Source organism: Pogona vitticeps, chromosome 3 (assembly GCF_051106095.1).
Source record: "Pogona vitticeps strain Pit_001003342236 chromosome 3, PviZW2.1, whole genome shotgun sequence".
Lineage (NCBI taxonomy): Eukaryota > Metazoa > Chordata > Lepidosauria > Squamata > Agamidae > Pogona > Pogona vitticeps.
In genome coordinates, this window is record NC_135785.1 from 160,520,829 (window position 1) to 160,537,585 (window position 16,757).

At 37.4% G+C, this 16,757-nt stretch overlaps 1 protein-coding gene across 3 annotated transcripts in view; it reads left to right on the forward strand.

Annotated features, from left to right (window-relative positions):
- PCCA (propionyl-CoA carboxylase subunit alpha) overlaps nt 1-16,757 on the forward strand; it is a 314,567-nt gene that overhangs the window by 293,321 nt on the left and 4,489 nt on the right. For all 3 annotated transcript variants that reach the window (XR_013544059.1, XR_013544058.1, XM_072994650.2), the window contains one exon: nt 5,383-5,523. Coding sequence is in view for 1 of the 3 variants with exons in the window: in XM_072994650.2 (XP_072850751.2) it covers nt 5,383-5,523 (141 nt within the window). In the remaining 2 variants the exon portion in view is untranslated. The remainder of the gene's footprint in view (nt 1-5,382; nt 5,524-16,757) is intronic.

The window sequence follows — 16,757 nt, forward strand, 5'->3', positions numbered from 1 at the left end:
CCAATGAGCAGCCCATTAGCTCCCAGACCTGCTGTGGGTATCTACTCAGATATGCCCACACTCACACTTCTCTACTGACTCAGGAAAGTGCTTCATGGGATGAAGTGAATCTAGTCCATGAGAGCACATATTGTGACGAAGCTTCCCTGTATGTTTTTGCATAATGACAAGACTCTTGCTGTACCAGGCTAGCTTATCTGCCAACACCACCAACACTCCCAAGAAGCTGCTTCAGTAGGCTGTAGCTCAGAGAAAGAGAGGGAGGGAGTATGTGGTCTGCATACAAGATGTCCCATTTCAGTTCCTGGGAGCTGCAGACAGTCTGAGAAGACTTCTGTTTCCACTGCCGCAGGTCTATGAGCTACTGAGAAATCTGTGTGTGCACATACACATACACACGTGCATTCATATATACATATGCTGTCCCTTCATCCTGTTTAGGGATTCGGGGTATTGTATAGCTGATTGTATCACAGTATAATTACAGTTGTGAAACCATAGGGAAAATCCACTAAACAAGCAAATTCATGAGAAGTTTCTTGTACGTATAAGAATATGTGACACAACACTGCCATTTAGTCTTCAGACGATAACTATTTTGATGAGTATGCACAAAACATCATTTTCTGAATATTACCACATTATAATTATACCTGGAGTATAGTTCAAAGAGGACAGTACTTAACCAGTACAGGATGGTACTCAACTCAAAGTCAGTATGAGGCAGTTTCCTATGTTTCATACAGATTTTTTTTTCTTTTTATCAGTGGACTTAGCAAGAGAATAGGATGGAGAAGATTCTGACTGGTAGTCTACTTCAACTGCTCCAAAATAGTGCATTTAAGGCATACTTCATTGCTGTTTTCCTCTTTGCTACATTTGAAGTCTCTTGCTTTGCTTCATTACTCACACATTCACTTTCACAAATTCTAAGGAAAACACCTGTGTGAAAGTCCTCATCTCTAACATAAGGTTTGCTCACCTTTCATTTAAAGTAAAGGTGCAGTGGTAGTGACTGGGTGAAATTTGTAAGCATTCTTCTCATCTTTGTTTCACAGTGAGGCATTGTTTCAGTTGTTTTGGTCTTCCAAAGTCCTTTACACTTTTCAAACCAGCTCACATTTTAGCATCCTTGGTATGTGCTCTGCAGCTCGCAGGCACCCCTTGGTCAGGCTGTTTTTTAATGCTGAGAAACTATTTTGCAAAGGAATGCTTTTGAGGCATGGGGGTGGGGGTGAGGGAGGATATGTACGGGGTTCAGTGTGGTAGAAATCAGTCAGATAGAACGTGCAGGGGGAAAAAGTTATCCCTTTTCTATACAACTTTGTCATCTTCTGTTCAGAGGGGTCATTTGCTCCCAGCCAAAGAACCTTTCCTGAGAAGTTTACTGTTGTTTTTTGCTTTTTGATTACAATAGCTCGTTTCCCCCCCCCCTCAAAACAGACTAAAGAACAATAAACAAATACAAAAGGAAAGGGAACAGCTCATCAATAACAAAGGCCTGCATTTGAAAGCTTTTGGCTTACTGATTCTCACATCTCATTCCAAGGAAAGCAGAAGCCCTGCAGAGAAAGGAATTCAGAAGATAGGGAAATATTAAAATAGTAAAAAGCAGAATGGTTGTTAAAGCCTGTGATGGTTGGTGGAAAGAAGGAAGCTTTTTACTACAAAACAGTTGGGGACAATTTCCTCACCATTGCCACCTCCACCCCTATTCTTTGCTTCAGGTTGTTGGCTAGTTTGAGAAATTGGTATCACTCTGCTATAAGCCTGATTGTTCTTGAGAAGAACCAGAAGGTTATTTTGAATTTGGACAATATAAAAAAGGCTATAGAAATGAAGCAAAAAAGGAGCTAAATACACCTTTTGGAATTGCTAGCTAACTAATGTGAAACATCTAGTGTCAATCTCTAGAGAAGCAAACTTGGTATTTGTTTCTTTCCAAGATGCATGTTGTTATTGTCAAAGTGTTTGTAGAAGGCAGACATTTGCTACTGGATAGTGAAACTGTGCAATTTTATGTAATTATATCCTCCCCCCCCCAGGTTTAATGAAGGACTTCTAACTACAATTTATCTTTTGATAAATAGACCCTTTGCACAGAATTAGATTGACAGCAGAATGTACTCTGTAAGCTTTCTTGCTTTGCCACATGATTCAGAAGAATTATAATAGAAGTAAAAAGCTTTTATTGCACTGTAATTTCACCAAAGGATCATATCCTTTAAAAGTGGACAGACAGTTGTGTGTCTTGATTGCAAAACACAGTCAAGAGCAAGAAACAAAGAAACAAGTACAAGATGTTGTCATTTTGCCTGTCACAGAGTACAGCAGTTCTGGCAACTTTTCCCATCATCCTCACCACCACCTCCCCCCACTTCTCTAGGCAAATACCACAGGGCTGTTTTGTGTGTGACAGAATTCTAAGGTGCATTATTAGATTATCTTTCTTGTTTTTAGAAAATATAAGCCAGCATATATCAGAATTGTTTAAAATGTGTTAAGGCTGGAAGGGAAAAAGAGTGGGCTACTAAAACATGATTTTGAGAACATTGTTTACTGTTTACCTCTCTTGTAAACTTCTGTACATATTGTTCTGTTTTGCTTGTTCCTGCATGCATCCCAAATAAGTTTCTAGATTTTTATTCTGGGAAATTCTAATGAATGGTTTGCAGGAAAACTGTTTCCTCTTGGGCCTCTTTTAGACTTCTAAACTAATGCAACGATTTTTTTTGCGGGGGGGGGTATTCTTCTATCTAGAATATTTCTCTTAAATCAGCAAGCCATTTTAAATGAGCTTACAGAGGAAATAATTGTGCATGCAGATTTGAGTCAGGGCTGTTTATTCTCTCTGAGCAGCAATGATCCTTATTGCACATGAGGTAGACATATATTGCTATTAATTCTAGATGATGGTGTGGCATCCCTAAATAATACAATGGCATGGGGTTACTGTTTGGAAAGATGGATTTTTGTGTCTTGGCTTATTTCTTTTGGTAAGACTCAGCATGCTGACAGCCACCTGGTTGCTTTGGTGCTTCGGTGTATTGGAAGCCTACAGCTTTGTTGTTGGCTTCATTCTCAGCAGGTTTTGTATTATATTTTTCATAAAAATTTACAGCATTCTTTTACTTTATCAATTACCCTCTGGCTCTGAGTGATTTTGCTTTAGTTTATCTTCTTTCTTCATCTGTGTATGCAAGATGTACAGTAATGAACTTGACCAGATTAATAAGGTGACATACAGTTGATTCAAGGAAGTATCTGGAAACCTCAATGAATTGACTGGGAATTATGTGAGTCACCCATCTGTGCTACCACAGCTACCATAAACTTTGAGAACCTCTGACTGTGCAGGTTTTTGACAGGTCATGTTCTAGGTGCTTAGAATATTTTGCCATTTTTAAAAATCAACTTTCATTCATCCTGTCATTTTGAATAGAACTGATGTCTGTTCATCTGGGAAACAAAGGGCAATTTAATCTGGTTTCAGTTGTACTGTTTCTTTGTTCACCATAACTCAGTGTTTTCTAATTGTACTTTTTGGAACAGTGGTATTTTGCACCGAAAAAACTGGAAATTATGAACTAGTCATTTTAAAGGTGATCTGCCTGTCAATTTTTTTGCAGTTGAGAAGACAACTGCATGTTTTCTAGGGTGCACATTGCTTGTTCTGTGTTAGGCTTCTTGCTTACCTAAAGCCCACTTTGTATTGCAAAGTGGAGGAAATGCATATGGAGTTGTATGCGTGAGTGGACACATCCACACTGATTCAAAAGTAAGTTTAAGATTGGACCCTAAGAATGTAATGTACAATCTGTCCCCCAGAGATTTCATTCCATAGGTTATTTATCGGAGGTGCTAATATGATTTAAGCACATTTGTAGGGTGAGAGTGGAAATTGCACATACTTTTATTTTAATAATAAAAATTCAATTTCTAAATACTGCAGAAACTGAGATACTGATACTGGTTTATTTTGACACAAACTATTATTGCATGCTTTTGTAAAGGCAAAATTTATTATCTACGTTGATTTAGCTGGTGAGGGAAGTCAAGGATTAGGATGTTTCTGACAGAGACCTGCTGCCATCTACTGGATTGCTGAATGTAGTGTCCAGGATAAGCTTTAAAATTGTGTGCCATAGAAATGAAAATTGACATGGTTGCAGGGTATGGATGATATTTTCATTTTTAACACTCTCTCTCACACACAAACAGATAAGCCTGATTTAAATATCAAATTGCAGAACTGTTGTTGTTGTGTTATGTTAAACTGGCTTTTTGAGGAGGATAATATTGGGGCATATTCGGTTTAAAAGTGTGTGTAAGTTTTGGGAGTGTAATTGGCTGTACATAGAAGCAAACAACTCCACATAACACAGAATATTAGAATGGATTCTTACTGCTGTTGTTGCCTCTGTCACTCTTTCAACATAGGGTCTTCTTTGGCAATTTTTTTGTGGTGCTGAAATTTTTTTTGTGATGTTCTCAGAAATCCAGTCACCTTTCTAGAAGAAACTGGGAAGTGGAGGCATGTGGAAGTAAGAGTAGTCCATGGGCTTAATGTCTTGTGGGGCGGGAATCAAACTTTGGGTTCATTGTGTTTCGTGTTTTCAAATATCCTATCTATTGAGGTATACTTTTTTGATTTCTTTTTTAAAATTACTGGTGCATCTTTTTTTATTTTGTTGATCAGTTTCCTAGAATTTTACATCACTATAATAACAAAGTTTGATTGGAAGCAATTGGGGAGATTATTTTTCAGCTCCATTTTAACAAGTCTTCCACAATGTTTATAATTGATGTTATTAAAATATCAGTCATTTTTATTTAATAAGTTGTGTAGTAGAGAAGGAAAGGAAGAAAGGGCATAAGCAGGCAGAAAAGTTGCAGAATATTTCCAATTGTTGAACATTTGCAAAAGGACATATCTGGTTTAATGTGCCATGTTCTTTATGTTAATTTAAGACTAATTTGTTATGAATGCTTAGCTACTTTAAAAATTCTTTAAAATACATTTGTTTGTTTGTTTATCAATAAATTTAATAGATATTTTAAAATCCTACGACTTACAGAAAGAGCCCTCAGTTTATTTATTTGTTCGGTCATTTGTTTTTATTTATTTTGCATCACACAAATGATGCAGCAGTGCTTTTAAACAAATTTGCTCTGATACGTTCATTACTTTCACCCATCTTGCTTTCATTTTAAAAAAACCTTAAGCAGCAGCAGCAGTAGTAGTAGTTCAAATGCTAAGGTATAAATATGTGCCTGTATACCTTATGTCCATTTGATTAATCATGAATTTAGAGTTTAGTATTTCTTTGATATTATGAATTTTGTGACATTTCTCTCCATTCTCTTCTCTCCTGTCTCAAGCACAAGTTGCGTATTCTGACTAAACTTGCTGCTGAACTGAATAAGTACATGCCAGAGAAAGTCGCTGAGGATAGCACAAGCATCTTGAGATCACCAATGCCTGGAGCAGTAGTGGCAGTTTCTGTAAAGCCAGGTGACATGGTAAGATATTTTCTGGTCTTCATTGAGTTAAATTAAGAGTAATTCTCCTGGGGCATCAAGGAGAATTCACATAATATTTATTTTACCAATTCCTCAATGCTTTTATTTTATGCCTAAAAATATACACTTGTGAAGTGGCAAATGTTTACAAATGCAAAATACACATAAAGGAGTCTTGCTGGACATGGTTTCCATGTGTATACTTGGTGGCAACTGTTCTGCTGCAGTAGAAGTTCCTCATGCTCTACATAATTTGCTCTTGAAAGTACAGATCATCTTTCTTTCATGTTCCTGCATGAAAGAAAGTGTGCTCAGCTCATGTTTGGAAGAAAGAAACTGCTGAAATCATTGCAGATCTGTGAATAGCTTTTGTGATTAAGCAGAGAAGAAGTTTATCCCAGTGCATGTTATCTCTTAGTAAATGTATTTCCAAGGGAAAACTTTATAATCATAATATGATTCCCGGTCTCCCTTAGCATTGAAAACATACATTGTTAACTGCTACTAGTCAAACTAATAAGGAATAAACAAAAGTCTTCTGATTTCAATTTTATTATACTATCTTTTAAATGAATTTAAATATTCATTCAGTTTGCAGAATTACGCTAAAACCAAAATAGCCTTAGATATATATATATGTGAACTCTCACTGACTTCAATTGGACACTAACAGTGAGTTAACTGACCACATGGAACAAAGACATAAAAGTGAGGTTTTCAAATGAGTGGCGTTTTCCTCTGTGAATGTGATGGATGTGTTCATGGTTAACAATAAACCAGGATTCCTGGTTTATCTTGACAATATAACATGCAGCATGTGTACTGCCACTACATTCTTCATTCTTCTTCCCTTTTGAAAGGGACAGTATTTATGCATTTTAAAAAGTTGATTTTAACTTTAAAAAACCCTCTTGTACTTAAAAATCTAAAAATATTGCCTCAGTTGAAATCCTAAATCCATCAAAATTTTTATGTGTGAGAGGAACTGCTTTGGTTGGATAGGTTTTACTCTTCAGCTTAGCTGACAAAATGTGTGAAGAGCATGTGTTTGGCCTCCTAACATTTAGATGCTCTTTCTCAATCTGTGAAGAAGCCTTTTAAAGAAATGGCTGTCAAATTATCATAAAAATACATGGTTGGTATTAAGGGTTTTCAGAATGACCAAGTGGCAGTAGCTAAACTAACTGTTGATTCTTATTTTCTCCTTGTCAGTCCTGCCATTCCTTCATGCAGTAGAACTTAAAAATCATAAGGTACAAGGCAAATAATTTTTTCAGGGTGGGAATCATCCATAACAGAATCTTGTTTTTACTAAATCTGTTGTATTTTCATGATATCAGAATAGACTGAAAATCATAGATAATATAATATATCTTTGTACATATGTGACTAGTGTGTACTTTGTGCGCCTGTAGAAACAGCAGCAAGAGCTTGGCAGCTTGGCTGTATTAGCCTGGAAATTAAAATGAGGAAAACATTCTTCCCATACAATCAAACATTCCAAAAGAAGTACGATGCAATACCAAACAAGCTGTTAAATAATGAGGGGAGAGTTCTTTCTTGCCCCCCCCCCCCATCCCCACCTTCTTCCTGCCCCTGAGTTTTTGCTGGAGGCACTGAGAGGCAGAGCATTTGAACAGTCCAGGCTTATGTTCTGCTGATTTGGACTTGTCAGTGGTAATTGGGCAGCTTTAATTGCAAAAACACGTTGTAGTGTTGAAAGGGAGTTTAGTGTAAATCCTTCCTTTCCAGGACTGATGTCAAAAAGGGTTTTTTGAAAAGAGATGAGGTTGTATCAGCTATCCAGTCTGAATAAGCGGCGAGATGGCGCAATTCAGCTTACATGTTTTGGCTGTCCATCAGGACAAGGATTATTATCGTAGCTGTTCAAAGCTTCAGAGAACAAGGGATAGAACTAATAGACACTAGGTTTTTTGTCCTACTCTTTGACTGTGTCCTGGTTTAATGTTTTTCCCTTCTACTTTTCAAACAACCCAAGGAATACTTAAGAACCCTTTTTATTTTCTAGAGTATTTACCAGTTAATATTATAATGAGCTTTGGAACAATATTACTGGGAAATGGCAAAAATAGTTTTAGTTGAAAGTTATACAAATACAATATTCTGTAAAAGGGATAAATACACTGGTACTGTTATATGGTGTCTTACCAAAAGGCTTCTGTTTTCTAGATGCACTATAATTAAGAAAGAGTTATGAGGGCTATGGGGTACAAAGAATGAGCAGTTATCTTTGTTTAATTCTGGTCGAGTTAGACTGCAGAGTGGTGACTCTGGACTGCTGTGGCAAGTATTGTGTTGACATTCTAGTATCTCATGTTGCTAAATCTTATACTTCTTAGACTGTTGGTCTGAAATTGTTGCCTGGTGGGCATATGCTTTAGTTGTTGTTGTTGTTGTTGTTGTTGTTGTTGTTGTTGTTGTTGTTGTTGTTGTTGTTGTTGTTGTTGTTGTTGTTGTTGTTGTTTTGCTTTATTTTATCAAAACTATACATTTTTGAAAGTATTCTGTGACTGTTGCAATGATAAAAGTTTCGGGGACTGTTGAAGAGAGACAAATATTTCAGACCATGCTACTGTTCTTTCAGATTTATCTCAGAGGTGAAAAGTATGAGCCACCTCCATCCGTTAATTTGAAATTTTATTTTCACTTGGAGGAGTTTAATTTCTGACAAAATTTTCATCAGGCAAGCAAATCCTACAAAGATAATAGGATTTGGGGATTCATAATATATGGGCAGAATGCAGCTATTATGTTATGTTGAAATGTGTCGAATTTATTGCCAAAAGATGATTGGAATCCATCAAGACAGTTATGGTATGGAGGCATATTTGAATTTAACCCCTTTCACATGCGTGTTATGAGAGTGGGGCACTACCTTGTTACCAGGCACAGGGCTGCTCTCCAGATTCACCCTCCGATTTTGCATTAACTCATGCAGCATCTGCAGTCTAGAAGCCTCCTTCTAAGTTGGCGCTTCTACATGGGCCTTCATTGCTATTGGGGACCTCTGCACTTTTGATCCCATGAAAATCTATGTGTGAGTTCAGTGCTGACACTATTTTAATATGTGGACATCGGGGGGCCATTGCATTACCCCATCCCCCGTGGTGATATGAAGCATAATTCTTTATTCATGTGAAGAGGAGCAGGTTTTCCTCTTTGACCAAAAGGCCAATATTGTCGTTCAATACCCATCCTCATGGTGTCCCACTTTCATAATGCATTGGGTACTATTTATTCACATATCATCATTATTTCTCCAAATAAAGGATTCAGGGTGGTTTACAAAATATTTAAAAGTCTAAGAAACAGTTTCTGTTGTCTGAGAAAAATAAGCCCAGAGTGTCCTTGGCTACGCAGGGCCAATTGCACAGCCCTTGGATACTGCTAAATCTGTTTAGGGGAAAGGTATTAGACTGTGAGGATAACCTCTTTTTTCAAATATATTTGAATAATGAAGGCTCACTGCTCATTGTTTACAAAACCTTGACAAGAAAGAAGCAGAGAATATGCACTCTGATCCATGGCAGAAGTTTGTGAGCATCTAGATCCACATCTGGATATTCAGCCAAGCCCTCTTGAACTGGATGCATGTTTTGACAGAGATGTATCTTGCCATCTGGAGCCATTCATTACTGTGCATGACCAGTTGTACACAATTAGACCTGGAACATCATCTAGGAATGCAGCTAGCATATTAAAATATGATAGGCAAGTAGTTCCTTATTGAGACCTGACAATGATGTATTTTCATTTCACATTTGTTTTTCCTGTTTTTAAGTAATACACGTAGTTAAGTAACCTCTCTGTTTATAAAGAACAGTTCTTCAAGGCACTTCCATTAGCTTACCAGTTACCAAACATTTCAATTTGTTATGTTAAGATGTATGCCTAACGTGGTGTAGGCAAAGTGCTTGTATTTTAATTCTTTTTATTGTAGACCTCCATTATAACGCAAATTTTATTTTGGACACAAAAGCTACGGGAGGTATGTTTTGTGAGTGAGATTGCTTAGAGTCAAAATACTCATTCACTTTGGTCCTTTTGAAGATGACCACTCTGTTTAGAGTGGTGGGTTAAAATATGGCAGCTGTTGGGATATATTCAAGGCAAACCCTTGACAGGTTTGAATTGACTTTGCCCAACCTTGATTCCTTCCTTCCCAAACTGCATCAAAAGAGGCTTTGAAAAAAAACTTACTGATTTCAGAAAAACTGTTTTGCGATGTGCCACAGAGAAGAAGAGTGGCAGATGGTAGAGCAGAAACCTAAAGGTCAGGGGAGTCAGTGCAAAGCCCTTTTTTACACATGTGCAAATGGTATTTTCTAGATTGGGCCCCAGAATTGACTGACAGGAGTAAAAATAGGAGTCTAGGTTGTGTGAAAGTATTACTGACTATTTCATAGCATTCCATTAATCTGTTTTAATTTTGGGAGGCTGCAATTATAGCATCTCAGGGTCTGTCTAAAATCACTTGAGGCCCTGATGCTTCATGTACAGTATTGCCTTTTTTCTGCATTGAAAATGATTATAGTTAATAGCAAGGTGTATTAAATAAGTGAGTTTCAAAAGTTACCAACCAATCTGAGTTTGTAAACAAGATTTATACTGCAAACTTGAGGTAGTTTTTAAATTTATACTGCTTCAGCTTCTTAGTTTAAATTTGCACTTGCAAATTGTTTTTGATATATGTATATTTAGTGAAATATCTCAACAATATAACAAAAAGTGCTTGGTATAGGAAACAACAGTTGGGAATAAAACTTGCACTAGTTCACAGATAATTTTTAATTCCACAGTAGCTTGAATGAAGGGTTTTAGCATTAAATATGGGCACTAATAGCTCTGTACTGTATCTAAAAGAAAACATGGAAATGTCCTCCATTTTATGTCAAGGGAAAATTGAAATGCTTTACTAGTCAAATGAGAGATACATGGTTTCAGACTTATTTAATTTTAGGCCAACACCACTCCACTCCATAATGCTCAATTGTCAAAGCCTAGGGAAAATATGTCTTGCTGAGATTACAGATAATGTCCAGCCATTGTTCTGTCTTTTAAAATGTTCAAATGCAGCAAACCGAAAAACACCTTACAATCCTCTCTCTTTCCCTCACTTCACTAAGCACACCACAGGAGACTGAGATTTCTTGTAAAATGTAAGGTTATATATTTAATATACTACTTGTTGCTTGTAACCTTCTCCCTTTTCTTTTAACGCCTTGCTTGCTGTTCAGCTCTTAAAAGTCTGAAATAAATTTCTCATGGTCTCTGTTAATTAGCAGTGCTTTGTAAAGCAATGAAAGCAGGGAAGGAACAAGAAAATAATAGTAAATTAAGCCGTGCATTTAAAAATGCCTTTAACATAGCTTTGTGATATAATTTAATGAGCACCAAATATTGATTAGCTGCACTTGTCACTCTTGTGTAAATAACCCACTGTTTTCTTTTTTCCTTTACTGTAGCTGGTTTTCACAGCGAGTCTGGCATTGCAAATAAAATTTGTGTATTAGTGTTAATTTTATATAGCGCTAAAAATAGTAGACACCTGGTCACCCTAACACTTTAAAAAATAAAATAAAACTGGTGCCTAGAAAATGTAGTTCAGTATAGAGCTGCCTCATATCAAAATTTAGTGCCGGAGGGGGTGGAATGCCCAGCCTTGGTTTGGTGCACAGTATACATAAACTTTACCTTAGTCTCATTCTGCTTGAGTTACTGGATTTAATATGACATTTCTCTATAAATGTAAAGCTGTAGGCTTGCTTGCTTTTTATTTAAATACAAAACTGAGATGTGTGTGGTGGTAAAATAACAATAGTAGTACTTGCTGTAGATCGCTTTTTCTGAAGATGAAAGAGAACACTTTTAAGAAAAGTAGGGTTTTGCACTGACTTCCTTTAACATATGAATATGTCTCAACAACCACTGATAACTCATTGCTGAAATCATTTTTTTAAGCTTTTTGATTGTCAAGCTCGCCCATCATCCCAAAGGGAAATCTAGATGTTTCTAGAACCTTTGGGAGCACTTGTGTTTTGGATAAGTGGGGGTACAATGATTGGTGCTTATTGCTGTCAGGGGAACGTCACTGACCTTTGATTAATCAAGGGTCAAGAAATCTGAGATGCGCTCTACCAAAATTCATTCTTTAAAGGAGTGTGGCGTAAAAAGTTTAATAATCATCTGTCAAGCAATGTTAATTGCTGCTAATTATATTTTCAACTCTGTAGCTCCTGTTTCAAGATTAATTTAGCTGGAACATGGAAATGGCACTAATTATTTTACACAGATTTGGACAATGTCAATTCTCCAGTTTCCCATGATGTTGTTTTCTGCATAAGTGTCTGATGCCAACAAGTCACCATGATAGGGAGGACCTCAACAATGAGTAGTCATCAAAACAATTCAGCTGATTGAGTAAGGGTGGGATATACATGCAATAAGTACCAATACATGTTACTTAAACTAGGGGGTTAATTCTGTTTAAAAAATATGTTACTTTCATGTCCTTGGAGGGGGGTTGTTTTTGCATAGCTCAAAGCACATAGTGTAAGCACATTCTGTGTGATGACAAAATGATCTTGGAGTTAGTTTGCCATCATCTTGTAAGAATGATAGCTTATGTGTGACTAACGTCAGTCTGTTGGCTCTGCTCAAAATACCATGAAAGATAAGGGTATGTGAATATTGGGGGCTTGCTTTTCATGCACTTCTCTAAGTTCCAAAAGGTATCAAAATGTGATTCTAGCTGTGCCTTTGTCTGGCTCAGATATACAGGATATCTTGTTTCCTCCCCCTTGCCCCCCCCATTTCTTTGGGGTTGGTCGTTTGAAGTGTTTTTTTAAAAAAATTTAAGTTAGCTGTGATACTTTTACATCCATGTAGGGCTCCAGGAGGCTTTCAAGTATATTATATTCTAGCACCTTTGTTCTAATATATACAGGTCTTTAAAATGAAATTGTTAGGTTTTCACTTTTGCAGATGAGCCAGCAGGGCTGATATTGATCCATCTTTTTAGGGAGACACTGCACACCAGAAGGTGATATAGTGAAGAGGGCCTTGCAAGTCCTTGGAGCCTTCTGTCTAATTTGGCAGAAAAACACAATGTAGGGCAACAAAAGAACGATCCTATACCGTAAGAAATCTCCACCCCACCCTCCTCCTTTCCCAGCCACAAAAAAAAAAAGAAGCTTAATTTTTTTCAGTAGCACACAATGATTTGATGCTCACTCTTGCATTGACACAGTTGCTGTCGGAACAGGCAGGAAACAGTTTTCTTTTAATTGCTGAAATCATTCGGAAGTGCTTCGTGTGCTGCTTCTGTGCAGCAGATGCTGTGCATTAATTGGCCTGTGTATGACTGACCCAAGGTTCCTTGCAGCGGGCCCAATGTTAGGCACAGAGTTTAAATAGCTTATTTATTATTTTGGATAAGCTGGCAAACATGGTATGTTCTGTGCGTGCTGTATTTCATGGTCTGTCATTCCAATGTCATGAGGGTTTCTAGCCCCAGTAATGTATTAGCAGCAGGTAAGCTCTAAATAACATCCATCAGAAGCTTTTTTTTTCCTTTTACCCAGATACGCCGGTGACTGATGAACCTGTCTTTTGTATGAATGTTTAGCACAGTAGAAAGCCATATGCCACTGGCACAGTTTCCTGTACATTCTTTACAGTGGCTAGAGGGTTGTAGGGAGGAAAATTCTCTCGCATTTGCATCCTGTCATTTATGAACAGTTTGCACTTTCTAAAATATATCCAGGTTTAATGACTGAGTAAGTGTGTGGCCAAAGCAGCAAAATGTGGTGTTTAGGGTTTCTTAAAGGCACTCTGACAATTGCTCTCATGTTCCTTATCCAGGAATATTAGAGCTCATCCTTAATAGGGAACCTTGTTTTGTAACTCCCCGTCTGTTCAAAACAGACCTTACCCCATTAGAAGGTCCTCCCTTGTGTGGGAGGACCACAGCTGTTACCGTAAATCTCATCCAGTAACTGTATAACCCCCTATTTTGTGGTTCTGAAGGATGAAATTGAGAAATGGAATACGGTGCACTCATCCTTTACCTCTCCAATTTTAGGCCCTTGCACATCATTTTCATGCTTTTATTCCAAATCAAACGACATTAGTGAGCAACACCACCCTCTGCTAAATGTCTAGCATCAAAGGCCACTTTTTACAATGCTGACATTTTATTTTTTCTCTAAGGGTTGGATAAATCTATCCCTGTTTCTCAAAAGCTTGGCCATTTCTTCAAGGTTATTTCCCCCTCCTGTCTGATTTAAAAGGCAGGAAAGATGCAGCATTTCATAATGCGAGTTTCCACAAAGCAAACAAGGCCTACGTTAGGGCTTTTCTAAAAAGTGAAATAAAAAACAAATGACTTTTAAGAGCTTTCTGTTTCTTTAAATCTTTGTAAATGAAGTGGATCTGACTTCTTATAGTGGTATATTGGAGGTTTTAATGGAAGTAAAAAGTGGTTGAAATCATTAGCACAACAAAGCAAACTATAAGCTTGAAGATAAAAGTCCCTGGGGAAGGAGTCCTCTGAAAATAAATGGGACTTGATAGATTTCCATATCATTTATAACTTCCCTTAATTACACTTGGAAGACTTGCCAGTAAAACTGGAAAATTGGCAGCCTATATCCATTATAGTAATTTTGCCGACCATGGCAAGCAGCTGGCTTTACTGGATTTTATTTCCCATCACTCACAATTAATCATCAGCTGGAGATGTCTGAAACTCTTCAGAACGTAGCAATACTGTGTGACATTTGGGCCTCCTTAAAATGCTAAAAACTGCTGAGTAAATGGGCCGAGCTTTCTTTCCTTCAAGCTAACTCATTTTGGTGCAAGGCAGGCTGCTGCTTAATGAATGCCACTTTGATAATCGGATGCGAATGTGAACCTTGACCTGGTGTCAAAGGAGAGGACGCAGCAAGCTGGGTGAAAGATATGAGACTCAGATCTGCAAACTTTACACCAATTAGACAGAGTGGAGAAATACATCAGTGCCGATTGGGTTTATCAAAAAGACTTGCAGGGCTTGTGACTGTTTTGTAAGCCTAACATTGAAGACATCCTGTCACAATCATTAAGTCTTTATCAGATGATTCACAAAAGTATTAAGGGAGTGGGCTAGACTCACAAAGATCTCTTCAAGAGCTTTCTTCATTGTACCTCTGAATATAAAGAGAACAATTAATACTCCTGTTTCTCTCTTGTACAAAACTAAAATAGGTGTAAGATTACTGCAACTCTCTCCTTCCATTTTCCAAGAACACTTGTTTCAAGACACCCTTCATCACATTCTTTACTGCACACACAGCCTTTGTACAAGTCCTAAATGTTGCATAAACAGTTGGCTATTCAACTAACCCCAAATTATGCTTCCCTTTTCTTTTTTTACAAGTACATCAGATGTTAAAACTTTAAAATGGAAATCTGGAAAAAATTGATATAAGAAGCCACTGAAAGCTTTGTGTAACACTGGGTTTTGGAATGAAATGCTTCTTAGTTCCTAGTCACTGAACAATGAAATTAAATATTATTGTTATTTCATATTAATTTTAATCTCAGCAGTTTCAATTTGGTTTCTTCTGAAAAGAAAAGTTGTTTTAATGAAAATCTGCATTTTGTTTTGTGTTTTTAATTTGCTTTTTCTAGAAGTCGTAGAACTTGAGGATGTAATTGATTACAGTGGACTCAGCTGAATAAGAATCTGGCAGGTTTTATTTGATACTTTCCCCCCATTTCAGGCCACCATTAAATCCATTATTAAATACAGAGAGAATCTTTAATCAGAACTGAATGCCATTGTTGCAAACTGTACTATAGTTTGCGAAGGCTTTCTGCTTTTTTTCCCCAGATCAGTATCTTTTGAAAAAATACTGTTTTTTTTTTAACCCAACTTAATCCTTAAATTAGGAAAGAGGATATTTTTAGAGATCTCAAAGATATTCATTTTCTGGCTTAAATGATACAGACAGGCTAAAAGATACACACAATTATGCAGTGAAAGAAGGTGAACAAAGCCCAAGAGAATGAATGAAAGAGGAAAGTGAGAGATATTGGGGACTAATTTTAGGATTTGCTGTTTTGCAACACAGTGTGGGGAAGAGCTACAAAGGATTGGCATAAAGAATAATTATTAAATGTGGGTGCTTAAGTGACACTTTCTACTAAAGCTGTTTTAAGCAAATTGGGTATTATTAGAAGTAACGTAGCAGTATTTGAACATGGAGTATTTGTGGAAATAACAAGTTTCCCTCTAAGGTGGAGAACTAACCAGGTTGGTTTTTCTGTAAGGCTTTAGTTATGATTTTACTCTAAAGAATGCAATTCCATTTACCCCTGTAAAATATATGTGTCACAGAGAGAGGAAAGGTACATATGGAACAGTGTAAAGGGCCTATAACTCATAGGGGGGGTCTGTGTCGCAACTCTGCATATTTATTATAGCTGTTATGTTTACGGATTTTTAAAACACCTTTGTGGAATCACAGGTAGAGCTTGTCAAGTCTCTGGAAAACTGTCAGGATTCAGTGTGTATTTTGTACCAGCACTTCCAAAATCTGTTGGTGAAACTTGTATGTAACATTTTATGGGTATGCATCAAGAGCATAAATTCCTATTCTGCCCTTTGGGTTCCAAGGCTCCCTGGAGCTCTCTTTTGCCCCGGCGAAGCCTTGAACAGCATTAGGATAGGATGGGTAGAATGAGAGCTTTTAATAGCCAGAATTGCCACCAGATCGCTGCTAGGAGTCTCTGTAGCAGCAATCCAGTGGCAGTTTTTTACTATAAGAGAGAGGCTCCCTACCCCTAATCAGTCCTAAGGCTGTCAAAGGCAAAAGGAAGCCCTAGGGAGTCTCAGAACCTGAAAAAAAAAAGGGGGGGGTGGAATGTTCAGTTAGTTTCAATTCATGATTTATGGTTCCAGATCGGGTTTACTCTGGAATAATTTTATGCACCAAGATTTTGCCCACTGTAAGCTCTGAATGGAAATAAAATGGGACAACACTTTTTTCCCGTGGTCTTATTTCTACCCACATACTCTTGCTTTTTCCTCTTTTCTGCCAGTCATCATACCATCAATGCTGCTGTCATATGCATAGGTCAGTGCAGAATTCAAGCAAAGCAGAGCGTGCTGCTTATATACCGCCCCATAGTGCTTCAAGCACTCTGTGGGCGGTTTACAAGTTAATTAT